Below are 13,492 nucleotides of genomic sequence, written 5' to 3' on the forward strand. Positions count from 1 at the left end.
ACTGCCTTAAACTGAAATCTGGGGACTGATGCAGGTATATATGTTGTGGAATTTCACGTGGACTCTTCATGAGGCTCGGAACTGCATAATACTTCTACGTGTGCTAACGGAGAACATTAAAATAAATACATGCTCCCTTGAGACAGGAAGCAAGACGTGATGGCCTCCTGCTTTTTTTAGAACCGTACAGATGGTATGACCTGTTCCTTGTTATGGGCACCAAGATACATATTGCAACAAGTGAGAGAAGCTGGTTGACAAAGTACATTTTCAAGAATTTGAAGCAGCCATCTAGGTGACAGGCATTCCCTTTCCATCACCAAACTCTTCTGGCAAGCGACTTCCTATGATTTTTTTTTAAAACCGTTCTTGGCGATGTCCATTTTCAGTGTGGCAGACTCTGTCATGCCTTGTTTTCAAATTCATTAACTCATTTGGAAACCTGTTTACTTTTTTTTTTTTGCTTGCTGTCTAAGAGGAAAAGAATGTTTAATATGGAACAAAGAATACCTTTCCAAGGTATTTTTCTCGTGAAACTCAAATCCAAATACATTCTATCCATAGATTTGCATTCATATATCTCCTGTGGCTATGAAAGTGAATCAACATTTGAAATACCTGGCTGGCCTGCTTTGTAGCTTCATGTCAGTAGTCAGTTCTTTATGCCTATTTGTCAATGGACAGAACATTTTACAGTGTATGCACTTACTTAGTTCATGCATAAAAATCCAAGAAAAACTAATGCAAGATTATGGAGGTTTAAATACAAATATTATAAACTAAGACGTATGGGTTAAATTTTCAAACTTAGCCATCTATAGGATAGCCACTCAATAGGAATGTGCACTACATGCATTTACACATGCTTATGTGTGAAAGCTCCTTGTTTGTATTCACAATATAGACAACAAGGTCTGACTATATAGACTGGCTGATTGTCTGGAAAAGTCATTATCTACAGAAAAGGAAAATAGATTCTGAGATAAAGTTGTGTTTCTTGCTACATTAAAACTATATGAGGCACCTAAGTTTGCTCAGCACATCACTAAATCAGCTTAAATTCTTTCATCCTTTTCTTTGTTATCTTACACACTAGAGCATCCAAAGTACTGTGCCATTGTGACTGTTTGAGGATGGGGGGAAAACTTTAGTTGTGTTTGTTTTTTAATTGAACTATATCCAAAGACTAGCTGCTGCTCTAATTCATTTATAACAGCTCCCTTGCTTGTGTCTTTCTGCTATTTTAAAGTGATCTTACATGTGATAAAAATAGCATTTATCTGTGGTGCACAAATCAGTGGGCACCCTTAAACATTTCTACTGTTTCTAAAGAAATGTTGCCATACTCTGAAATATTGCCTATCTTTATAATGGGGAATTTCTCCAGATATGATAGAAGCTTTCAGAACACTAGACATTTTTAAGGGCATCCCTTATTCTTGATATTGTCTAAACAATTGAGATGGCTGCTTTCCAGTGCCAGAAACAGCCAGGCAGGAGTCTCTATAACATATAAAGAATATAAAATTCCCTATGCTGATGAATGCTCTCAGCTCCAGTCCGTCTGTGCTGATAAAGATTGGAAGGCTTTAAGGCTGGCATTTTCCATGTTTCCTATCACAGGTGCCTCTCTTTATTTGCACTGTTTGATATAGGTATTTTCAAAGGTATATTAGATGCATCTACGGTAAAAATTTCAATGCACCCCAAGTCCAGGATCTATGTGGGCTGAGGATGAAGGTCATGAGAATGGATTTCCTTAAAGGAAAAACCCTGGCACCTAATCATGCTCACACAGAAGAGTCTGCACCTGTGTGCAGCACAGAGCTGAGAGCTGCAGGATCCCTGTACCACAACGCTAGGGGAAGGCTGGGACAGTGGGGAATGGAAGCATGGCAGTACTAGTGCATCTTATCTGTGTAGTCATAGATTCACCACCCTTTGCCTCCCATGGAGCAGGGACTAGGAACCACAGGCTCTATTCTCCTCCACTCTGAGAATGAAATAGCAGCCACTGAGTGATTCTGCTAATGCTCATGGTCTTATAGGAAGGATCCTTCCCTTCTAGCCCCCACCCAGATCCCATTATTTAGATAATACACTCAGGCCAAGATTTAGCCCTTAAATGCAATAATCAGTTTATCTACACTTTTTCTGAACTCATTTCTTTTTTTCTAAAATAATTTTATTTGTGTACTCATAAGCTTCAGTACAGTCAAACAAGAATAAGTCCTATGACAGAAGACTATTTATTATTCATTGATTTCTCGTCATAAAAACACTGTTATATTAAAATCTCTGTCTCTCCCAAAGATGACATATTTACTGTGGACAATGTTCAGAATACAATCCTTTCTTGATGCCAACCATAAAATATCACAATCTTCTTCTACCTCAAGGACTGATGATAAATTTCCTGCAGTGCTCTCCTAAATTATAAATTACCTTCCACCTTGTCAGTGGCCACCAAACCATGGAGCAGATTCTTCTCTCCCACTGATATGTCAGAAGTAACCCCTCTGAAATCAATGAAGGTACACCAGAAACTAGCTTCGGGAGAGGAGAATTAGGATGACCAGTTCTGCAGTAAAAGAGATGTACTCCTAAAAGTCTCTTTTTCTTCTTCTTCTTTTTTTACATAAGAGCTACATTGCCAGATAACTCAGTTTAATTTCAGCACCCATTCCCTCTGTTACGTACATAACTTTAAGCTGTCTTGGGTTCTCTCTTCTGTTCCTTATCTACATAAGAACAATTTAACTAAGATACCATGTTCATAATTAGCATCCTGACATTTCAGTTCATTCCATGGCACTGTTTTGTCTTTGTTCTCTTATTCAGCTGCCAGAACATTTCCAAGGCAAGCTTTATGTAGCTTTTGCATAACAAGTAAAGTTGTCGTCATATGGAGAAAGCTCTGTAGCGATGCAGATGACATTGATCATTTGAAAGATGAAAAAAGGAACTGCACGCACAAGAAATAGAAAAGTTTTAATGATGAGGCGGCCTAATTATATCCTGGTTTTCTGCTTTAGGGGGATTAAAGTTCTAATTAAATTCCTGCTTTTGCACAGTCAATTAAAAAATGAAGGCACAATCCTTTCCGACTCCTGAGTGTAAAAAGTGGTAGTAGCAAGCGTGAGGGGCCACCACAACTTTGTCCCAATACACAGTCCAGTGCACAGCTAGTATCACTGCTGGTGCTAATTGTTGTAAAGGAGGTGGAGGGAATACTGTCCTGTCCTTTTTCAGCACTTGCCAGCAGAGCTTGCCCTAATCAGAAGAGACTATATGCTGCTCCTTCTTCAAAGCTGGTTCTGTGGCTACACTACTGGCTCGTGGAGACACTGTGCTTACTGGAGTACACATGTCCCTACGTGGAATAGCTCCATGCCACCCCCTCCCATGGACACTATTATAATGTCGTAATGGAGTTCTGGAGATCTTAGTCCTGAAATTCCAACTGAACCCAATTTTCCAGGGAGTTTACTTCAATCTCTCATTCTGCTCAGGCTTGCTTAAGTTATTAAGACAGATACAACACCTGATTTAAAAACAGAATTAAATTATTCATTTCACTAGGTTACTTTTCACTTCATAGCAGTTCTTGAATGACATTTGGACAAAAGTGTTATTCATTGACATATCTGTGAACACTTTTTCCGCAGCATGTTTAATTTGCTATTGTAATTAGACATTTATTTTAAGCTGATGGGTCTACTGTTTGCTATATGTAACCATTAGCAAATAACTGAAAAAATGTTTAACCTATTGTGTTCATGCTACGGATAGCTGAACAAGTAACTCCAGTTGTTGATTCAAGACTGAAGTGGTTAGCAGAAGAAATGTTTTACAGAGCACTAGAACTTTATAGCACTGCAAAGATGTCTTTGCTTTTGTGCAAGGAATTTATGTTCGGGCAATGGTTTATGTAAACTGAGGATTAATTTTCACAAAGAAACAGGCATGTGACTGATTAGATTGCTGTCTGTTCAGGTAATAGAATTGTGCATGCAGTTACACAAACAAATTATACACATGAACGTGTACATTTTACACCAGAGCTTTTTGTGTGCAGGGCCTATTTGGCCAATTCATTAGATCAGTTTCCTGAAATTAGATGATTTTCTCAAAACTGGTCAGAGACCGTCTTTAGTTTGGCACCAGCAAATGAAACGCAGGTGATGAAAACAGAGATTAAAAAAATATATATGTAATAAAGAAATATGGGCAAGCTCTAATGAGGCTCCCTAAGCCTGATACAATTCTTTGAAATACGGTTGGGTAACAAGGGACCTTCAACACATGACCTGGATTAAAGATGAACGAGGCAAGATATCGAGATAGTATTACTTTCCAAAGCATTGCAACGCATCAGGTTCAGTTACATTTGATGAGTCTGCAAACACAAAGACAATACTTTAAAAGGAAACATCTGAGAATAATAAAGATGAGACACTGAGAAAGAAGTTGTGTGGATTTCCTTTTTATTAAGAAAAATATATAGAATTTAAGAAGAAATTCCTTCAAGATGTGGTTATAAAAAAGTAGAAGAGATGAAGATATCACAAAGGAGGCTAAGAATAAAAGGTAGTTGAAGGGATAAGAAAGAAAAGATTGTTTGGACTTTTAAAAAAGTGTTTTTGCCTTCCTTTGCCACTCCTGCATTTTCTGATCTTTATTACACATTCTTTATCTTGCCCACTAGTTACATTCAAATTACCACTTTTCTTTACCTTGCTCATTTCTTCTTCTTTCTGTCAGATGATGAATTATATTGATCCATTTTCATTTAATTTTCTTGTTGTGCATCTTTGCTTGTGTCAATGACTTTCACATCTTCTCACCCGTTAAAGAAAAAATCTATTTTCTCACGAGATGAATATTTAATTGTAGATTTTAAGAATGTTTTGCATCTGTTTCCCATGTTCCTTGTGTTTAGATGAGTATCAGGGTGAAGATTGTAAATTTTCAAAGAAATTTCTCTTCGTGGCACATTTATAGTAACGTCGGGTGATTCTCTTTTTCTGCTCCAAATATTATTATAACTCCAACAAGGTTTTCCTTTAAGCAGACTTTTTTAAAATTATGCCAGAATTCTGCATCTCATGAATATCTTGAACTTCTGAACTGCATCAGTGGGTTTATATAATGTACTGTTAGATTTGCTTTACTTAGATGAGCAAACATTTCCTGTAGGTATAGCCATTATATTCTCATTATAATTACATTTTCTTTGCTAAAACATAACATACTGAACCATACTCATAGATGCAAAACCACAGCATGCGCTTCCTTTTGCCATCTTCATTACATGTATTTTTATTTTTATGGTCCCATTAAGAATTCCACTATTGTTTTTGGTCTGCTGAAGTTATAATTTGACTTTAAAATTACTTGGGGCTAGATTGTTACACCATTATTCACACTAAGTAGTACTCTGAGTGTCCCCATTCCTTTCCATGTGAATACTCAAGGAATAAGGTGCTACTCAACATGAGTAAGCATGAAAGAATCTAGACCAGGGTATTATATCCTCCTGCCATGCACTAGAATTCCATACCTTCTGAGTATCATCACTATAAGAAAATGCTTTTTTGCTTAAGTAAAATGTCCTAGTGCGTGATATACAAAAAAGCCAAAATACATGGTGTATTTTTTCCAGAAGGGTGGTCTCCCTTTTTGCTGGCCCAGCATGCACCCAGGAAATCTGCAAATACATTGTGAGCACAAATCTGAGTGTGTGTACCTATACGTACTTGATAGCAGGCACAAATAAAGCAATTAGATATACAAATACTCCAGTTAAAAATATAGCTCAGATGAAAAGTGCAATTTGGCACAATTAAGTGATCCTTTGTGCAGGTGCAATTTATACCTACATATGGTTCACCTGCAAAATATTGAAGGTGCAAATACTAGTACTTAGACATCTAACTACTTCCTTTGCACACAAAATCAGGGAGTAAGTAGTCCATGTGCTATTATTTGAAACTATAGTTCATTTGCAGGTTGAAATAATGGAGACCCAAATATTGCAGCTACAAATTGCAACTATAATGAGAGTACTCACTGAATGTTAGAACTTAATTAGCTTAAATTTCATTCTCTGTTTTATAAACATTTCCATCATAAAGCAGACACCTATTTTGTTTAGGATAACATTAGTAAACACTAGAAGACTGGGTAGTAGAAGCAAAAAGGACAAAATTAGAAGCAAAGATCCAAATTCTGCTTTCCATTACACCTGTATAAATCTGGAGTAACTCCACTGACTGCAATAACTGAGGACCAGATTTGCCATACGGTTCTAAATTAATTTTCTCTTCCTAACATAATGCAAATCGTTCTAATAACAAGTGATCTTCATTAGAAAGACTTTCTGGTGCTAAGAAATATCTGATTCATTCATTCTGGAATCAGTCTACTCGTGAAATCATAAAACAGGTCCTGCTAATGCTTTAGAAGTAGGATTACTTTTTACATTTCTGTAGATGGTTTAAAATGAGAAACAAAGATGTAAAAAAAAATTTGTTTGCTTGTTTTCCTTTAATACTTTATGTATATCAGAAGCAGGAAATCTGGGACAAAATCAGTGGGTCCATTGGACTATCAGGAAGTAAAGGGAGCAGTTAAGGAAGAGAAGGATGTTGCAGAGATGCTAAACAACTTCTTTGCAACTGTCTTCACCAAAGACAATGTGGGGGCGCTACCTACCCCAGACTAAATGTACTCATTTCAGATCATAAAGATGAGGTCTTATCAGAGATCGAGATGATTTATAGATTCCAAGGCCAAAAGGGACTGTTCTGATCTCTGACCTCCTGTCTAACACAAGCCATGGAACTTCCCCCAAATGAATCCCTAAAACAGCGTTTTCCAAACACTACAATGTTGCATACTACCAATATAAAATGCCACCACCTGTAATACCACCACCAATTGGTCAGGGTGATGGGCCCACATGGGAGAGGGGCAGGGGAAGAGGTGGGGCCAGGAGCGGGGAGCGATAGAGCCCTGCAAATCTGTGGATATCCACTTTAAGGATATCCGCATCCACAGATATGGATGCAGATATCTGCAGGTCATTTTTTGGCAGATAGTGGAGCGCATGCGGATTGCAAAGGCAGGGAAGCAGCTCATTGCCTTTGAGGCTGCTTCCCCGCCTTTGAGATCGGGAGTGGGAGCTGTCCTCCAATCAGCTGTTTTGCTGGGCTCCCCGGCCAGTAGGGGAGACCTGCAGAACTGCTGACCGGTGGTTAGCAGGAGAAGCCCAGCAGAGCAGCTCTATTCTGCAGGGCTCCTCTGCCCGCCACCAGTCAGCTGTTCAGTGGGGCTTCTCTGACAGCCAGCAGGGGAGCCCCTGCAGAACAGCTGATTGGCGGCTGGCAGGGGAGCCCCCACGGAATCAGGTACATCAGAGTGGCTCCTGGCCAGCCGCTGTATGTCTGGGGGGAGGGAGGCAGAACTGCCAGCCTGCCCTGGGCGCTGTGGGCCACTGCGCTCTGCCCCTGCATTGCCGAGCACCACTGGTGGCTCCGCAGCCCGCCCCCCAGCAGCAGGTGGACGCGTACCATTGGGAGGTGGCCTATGTACCACCAGTGATACGCGTAACACAGTTTGGGAACCGCTGCCCTAAAACATATCTTTTAGAAAAACATCCACTCTTGATTCAAAAATACTCAGTGATGGAGAATCCACCACCACCCTTGGTAAATTGTTCCAATGGTTAATCATCTCACCTTTAAAAATTTACGCCTTATTTCCAGTCTGAATTTGTCTAGCTTCATCTTCCAGCCATTAGATCGTGTTATACCTTTCTCTGAAAGAGAAGGTGCTAGAACAATATGGTAAATTAGACAGAGACCTTAGGGAGCGTAACTGACAGATATAGTTTCCATGCAAAAGTACATAATATGTTGTTGTTACCTAAATAACCCGAGGTCATAGTTAATTTTGTGGATCAGATCGATAGCTTCTTTTCCAGATTTTGTGAATCAGTGTAGCTCCACCATGGAGCTGTACTGATTTACGCTAGTTGAGAATCTGGCCCTATGTGTTTGAATGTTATTTAGAGGACCTGTAGGTATACATTATGACTGTTTCTCTGTGCGCAGTGAAAGCAATCTCATTGTGAAGGTGACGAGTCTAGGGTGCATGTGGATATGAAGGAGTTTGGGTAGGAGGCATGTGAATTGAGTTTACTCTGGATGCTACTGGAGCCTTAACCATACACCTTGACCCTATTGATTGTGATGGTAGGAAATGCACTTGAGCAGCCTTACCTCTAAAATTAACTCCTTTTTTCATGCAAGGATAAAACCAAGTTTGTGAATCCATGCCTTGTGCTGAGCAGCAATTGAGGACACTATAGATTTGTAATATATTTTACAAAATTGAACATCATACAGACTGCACTAGAAAAACCAACTGCAGTGGGGATCCTTTTCCACAAAAAGACACAGTCCTGAATGTACAGTCCTTACATGGTCCACAGTCTGCAGACTGCAGGATTTGGCCTTCACTTTGTCTTTTTTTTCTTTTTGGCAAACTGGGACTACAAATAGTAATATTTAGCAAACCAAACAACTAAATGAGCTCCTACCTGGGATAGCTGGTAAGACTCTAGACGGTAAAACTGCTGTTCCCTAAACAAAACAGAAAGGGTTAGGATGAAATCTCTCTTTACAAGTAACGAAGGTTTTACAAAAGTGCAATCAACATTTTGAAGGTGTCTTTGGTTATACAAAAGTCTTTATGAAATCCAGAACAGCAACAAAGGTACACTGGAAAAATGTGTAAAAAATACCTGTATGAAATGGCTATAATATACTTTTAAGAATCACTAACTTTACTTTGACTGTCTTGAAATGTACATACACAGCTATTCACTAAGCTAGCGGGAGTGGTAGATACCCTGGAAGGTAGGGATAGGATAAAGAAGGACCTAAACAAACTGGAGCATTGGGCCAAAAGAAATCTGATGCACTTTGGATGGAAGAATCCTCTACACAGCTACAGACTGGGGACCGATGAGCTAGGCAGCAGTTCTGCAGAAAAGGACCTGGGGGTTACAGTGGATAAGAAGCTGGATATGAGTCAGCAGTGTGCCCTGGTTGCCAAGAAGGCTAATAGCATATTGGGCTGCATTAGGAGGAGCATTGCCAGCAGATCACGGGAAGTGATTATTCCCCTCTATTTGGCATTGGTGAGGCCACATTTGGAGTATCGTGTCCAGTTTTGGGCCCCCCACTACAAAAAGAATGTGGACAAGTTGGAGAGAGTCCAGCGGAGGGCAACAAAAGTGATTAGGGGGCTGGAGCACAAGACTTATGAGGAGAGGCTGAGGGAATTAGGCTTGTTTAGTCTGCAGAAGAGAAGAATGAGGGGAGATTTGACAGCAGCCTTTAACTACCTGAAAGGGGGTTCCAGGTAGGATGGAGCTAGGCTGTTCTCAGTGGTGGCAGATGACAGAACAAGGAGCAACAGTCTCAAGTTGCAGTGGGGGAGATCTAGGTTGGACATTAGGAAAAAGTTTTTTACTAGGAGGGTGCTGAAGCACTGGAATGGGTTACCTAGGGAGGTGGTGGAATCTCCATCTTTAGAGATTTTTAAGCTGCGGCTTGACAAAACCCTCGCTGGGATTATTTAACTGAGGTTAGTCCTGCTTTGAGCAGGGAGTTGGACTAGATGACCTCCTGAGGTCCCTTCCAACTCTATGATTCTATGAAACTCAGCACTGATTCTGAATTAATTATGAATTAAGTGGAAAAAAGCAGTTAAACTCTGTAAGATCGAAGTTAGAATAACAGATTTACTGTAAACACATTTAGAGCCCAATCCTGTGATCACCCATGGCTCTCACAGGACCAGTCTTGTTTTCCTTACCCACCCTAGAAAAGAGCAAATATTCATCATCTCACGCATTACTTTATAATTGTTTGTACAGTGCTTTAAAGATGAAAAGCATTGCATACATGTCAAGTATTATTATTATCTTTATCCAATAACACTCATGAAATCTAAAAAGTAATACATCCAATTTTATTTTAACATCATTACAATGGTTAGATTTTTAAAAATACATATATTCTAATAGTTGCCACAAATGTCTGTGAGATACTATAGGTAGCTGTTATTTGAAACAGAGAAGTGTAGTACATATTGGCAAATGTTTACTTTTTAATGGCAACTGCTATATGTGTGCTTGAGTTTCTCCATATGCAGCATAATAGATCATATTTGCCTCACTACGCTCAGTGATAGACTACCCAAAAAATCTGAAATAACTTCTCAATCAGTAGAAAACAAAATAAATTGTCTGCATTAATTATCAGCTACATTAAAATTCAAGTCACATAGAATTCCTGCAAGAAATGTGCACAAGGAAAACGTGTTAATTTAAAATCTAAAAAACATGACGCGATACGCCACTGGGGGACAGTGTAGTGTGGCACTAAACACTGATGATCGGGAGAAACTGTGTGGGATGATTCATTATCTGTGAGAAAAATCTAAGCACTGTGGGAGATGTACAGCTTAAGCTTTTACTAGTAATTACTGTTAGGTTACCTTCAAAAGGCTGTTATAATTTTTACCCTAGCATCCCTATATCCTTTCCAATACTTATATAATGTCAGACTTTGCTTATGCTGTTTTAGTTGATAACACATTAATTAGTTCAGGGACATATTCATGCAATAAAAATCTTCAATTTATTTACTTCCTTCAAGTTCTTATTCTCAGCTGTCTACCTCTGTTCAAAAGTTATGTGCATGAAATTCAGTTAAAAAAATAATAATAGCCTTAGAGGCCTCAACCAACTCCCATTAAAGAAAATAGAAAGACTCCCATTTACTTGGATGGGAGTTGGACTGGGCCCTAAAGATATAAAGAAGAAAAATATTGGTTCAGTTTCTGGTAATGAAATATACATTAGAAAAAACTCTGCTCAAGCGCTTTTAATGTTAAACAATGAGAGAGAAGTATTTAGATATGCAATGCAAAACCATCTTTAAGTGTAGGAAGAGCACACAAAAGACGGTTTCAAGCCTTGACTGACTCCACTACAGTCGTGAAATCTAAAGCCTCAATATTTACGTGTGTAATCACGCTAGCTATATTTTTTAACATTTGGGAGATAGATTATGAGCAATTGTTTACATTGGAAGGGAAGAAAACACTTTGTAAAAAAAAAAAAAAAAAGAAGAATCAGCAGAGCCAAGATTTCATTTTTGAAAACTAAATCCAGCAACATTTCAGAAAAAGAAAAGAGCATTTGCTCAAATTAAACACAAGTGTTTCTGTTCATTTCTATAGATACTGAACACAGCTAATATTAATACGGAGAAAAGAACACAAGCCAGAATAAGGAAAGAACAAGATAAAGACTATTTAGATCAGTTAGATATATTCAAGTTGGCAGGGCCTGACAAAATTCACCCTAGGGTACTTAAGGAACTAGCTGAAAAAAATCTCTAAACCATTAGTGATTATGTTCAAGAATTCATGGAGGACAGGTGAGGTTCCAAAAGACTGAAGAAGAGCAAACATAGCATGTATCTTTAAAAAAGGGAACAAAGAGGCCCTGGGGACCAGTCAGCCTAACTTTGATACTTGCAAAGATATTGGAACAAATTCTTAAACAATCAATTGCTAAGAGGATAATAGGATAATATGTAATAGCCAGCAAGGATCTGTCAGGAATTAAATTATGCCTTACCAACATGATTTCCTTCTTTGACAGAAATACTGGCCTAGTGGATAAGGCAAAAGCTGAAGACATGATATGTCTCAATTTTAATAAGGCCTTTATCACAGTTCCACGACATTCTCATAAGCAAACTGCAATAATGTGATCTAGATTAAATTACCATAAGGTGGGTTCATAACTGATTGAAAGACTGCACTCAAAGAGTAGTTATCAAGGGTTCACTGTCAAACTGGGAGATCGTTATCTCATGGGGTCCTGCAGAAGTATGTCCTGGGTCCAATAGCATTCAATATTGTCATTAGTGAGAGATTATGCTTACAAAGTTGTGGATAACACCAAGATGGGCATGGTTACAAGCACTTTGGAGGATAGGATTAGACGTCAAAACAACCTTGACAAATTTAAGAATTAGTCTGAAATCAACAAGATGAAATCCAGTAAAGATAAGTGTAAAGAACTACACTTATGACAGAAAAATCAAATTAACAGTGCACAAGGGGGGGAAGCAGGGGCACGGCACGGCCAAATAATCATCTCCGCCACTCCCCCAGCCTCTGCACAGGCCCCCCGTCACTGAATTCCCTCCCCTGAACCCGTCCTCCCTTTCTGCAGGGGGGGAGTCGAGCTGTGTGTAGCTGAAGGACCATGCTTGGGAAAGGCACTTCAGCGAGCGCTCCCGCTGAGCCCCACTAGATGGCGCCCAGAGCAGAGAAGCCATGCTGGCAACACACCTCTGCCAGAGAGGGCGCAGGGAAGCCAGCTGAGTCCCGCCCCTTCCTTGCCTGCAGCCTCTAGAAAGTGTTGGGAGCCCGCCTGGGGTGTGCATAAGGGAGCTCAGGACAATGGTGGGGGGAGGCAGCAGGATCCGGGGGCATTTCAGGGTGGTGTTTAAAGTTCCCTTCCAAAAACAGTCACATTTAAATCCCTGCGCGCGCCCCTGCAAATGTACAAATACAAAATGGGGAATAACGGATGAGGCAGTAGCGCTCTGAAGAGGATCTGGGGTTCTTAGCGGATCATGACTGAATATGAGTCAATAACGTGATGCAGTTGTGAAAAAGGCTAATATTCTCAGGTGCATTAACACGAGTGTCATTTGTAAGGGAGGTAATTCTCCCACTCTAACCAGCATTGTTGAGGCTTCAGCTGAAGTACTGTGTCCAGTTTTGTGTGCCACGCTTTAAGAAAGATGTGCACAAATTGGAGAGAAGCCAGAGGAGAGCAACAAAAATGAGACACTTTAGAAAACCTGACCTATGAGGAAAGGTTAAAAACCCTACGCAGGTTTAGTCTTGAGAAAAAATAGACTGAGGGGGGTGATCTGATAATAGTTTTCAAATATGTTAAGGGATATTTTAAAGAGGATGGTGATCAATTGTTCACCATGTCCACTGAAGGTAGTATAAAAAGTAATCAGCTTATCTGCAGCAAGGGAGATTTAGGTTAGATATTAGGAAAACCTTTCTAACTATAAAGAAAGCTAGCTCTGGAATAGGCTTCCAAGGAAGGTTGTGGAATCCTATCCTTGGAGGTTTTTAAGAACAGGTTAAGTCAAGGTCCCCTCCAGCCCTACATTTATATGATACAGCCCCTTCGTCATTCAGCATACAGGCTGGGGCCAGAATTAAATAGTAATATATAAAGCGTTCTTTTAACTTATTTGTCAAAGTACAATAATATAAATAGATAGCAAGTCTCAGGAAAGTGAGAGGTAGAAGCGGGGGTGGTAGTCGTAAAGTGAAAGCATTCTAATATTCTGAATAGTTTACTATTAATAGA

At 39.5% G+C, this 13,492-nt stretch overlaps 1 protein-coding gene across 1 annotated transcript in view; it reads right to left on the bottom strand.

Annotated features, from left to right (window-relative positions):
* The window catches only part of DOK7 (docking protein 7), a 97,346-nt gene that overhangs the window by 16,050 nt on the left and 67,804 nt on the right, over positions 1 to 13,492 (bottom strand). Inside the window, exon 8 of the mRNA XM_067558882.1 lies at positions 8,606 to 8,648. Within this exon, the coding sequence (XP_067414983.1) occupies positions 8,606 to 8,648 (43 nt within the window). The remainder of the gene's footprint in view (positions 1 to 8,605; positions 8,649 to 13,492) is intronic.

The sequence above is a fragment of the Emydura macquarii genome, unplaced genomic scaffold (genome assembly GCF_026122565.2).
Source record: "Emydura macquarii macquarii isolate MOO-44397 ecotype Brisbane River unplaced genomic scaffold, CSIRO-AGI_Emac_v2 contig_2199, whole genome shotgun sequence".
Lineage (NCBI taxonomy): Eukaryota > Metazoa > Chordata > Testudines > Chelidae > Emydura > Emydura macquarii.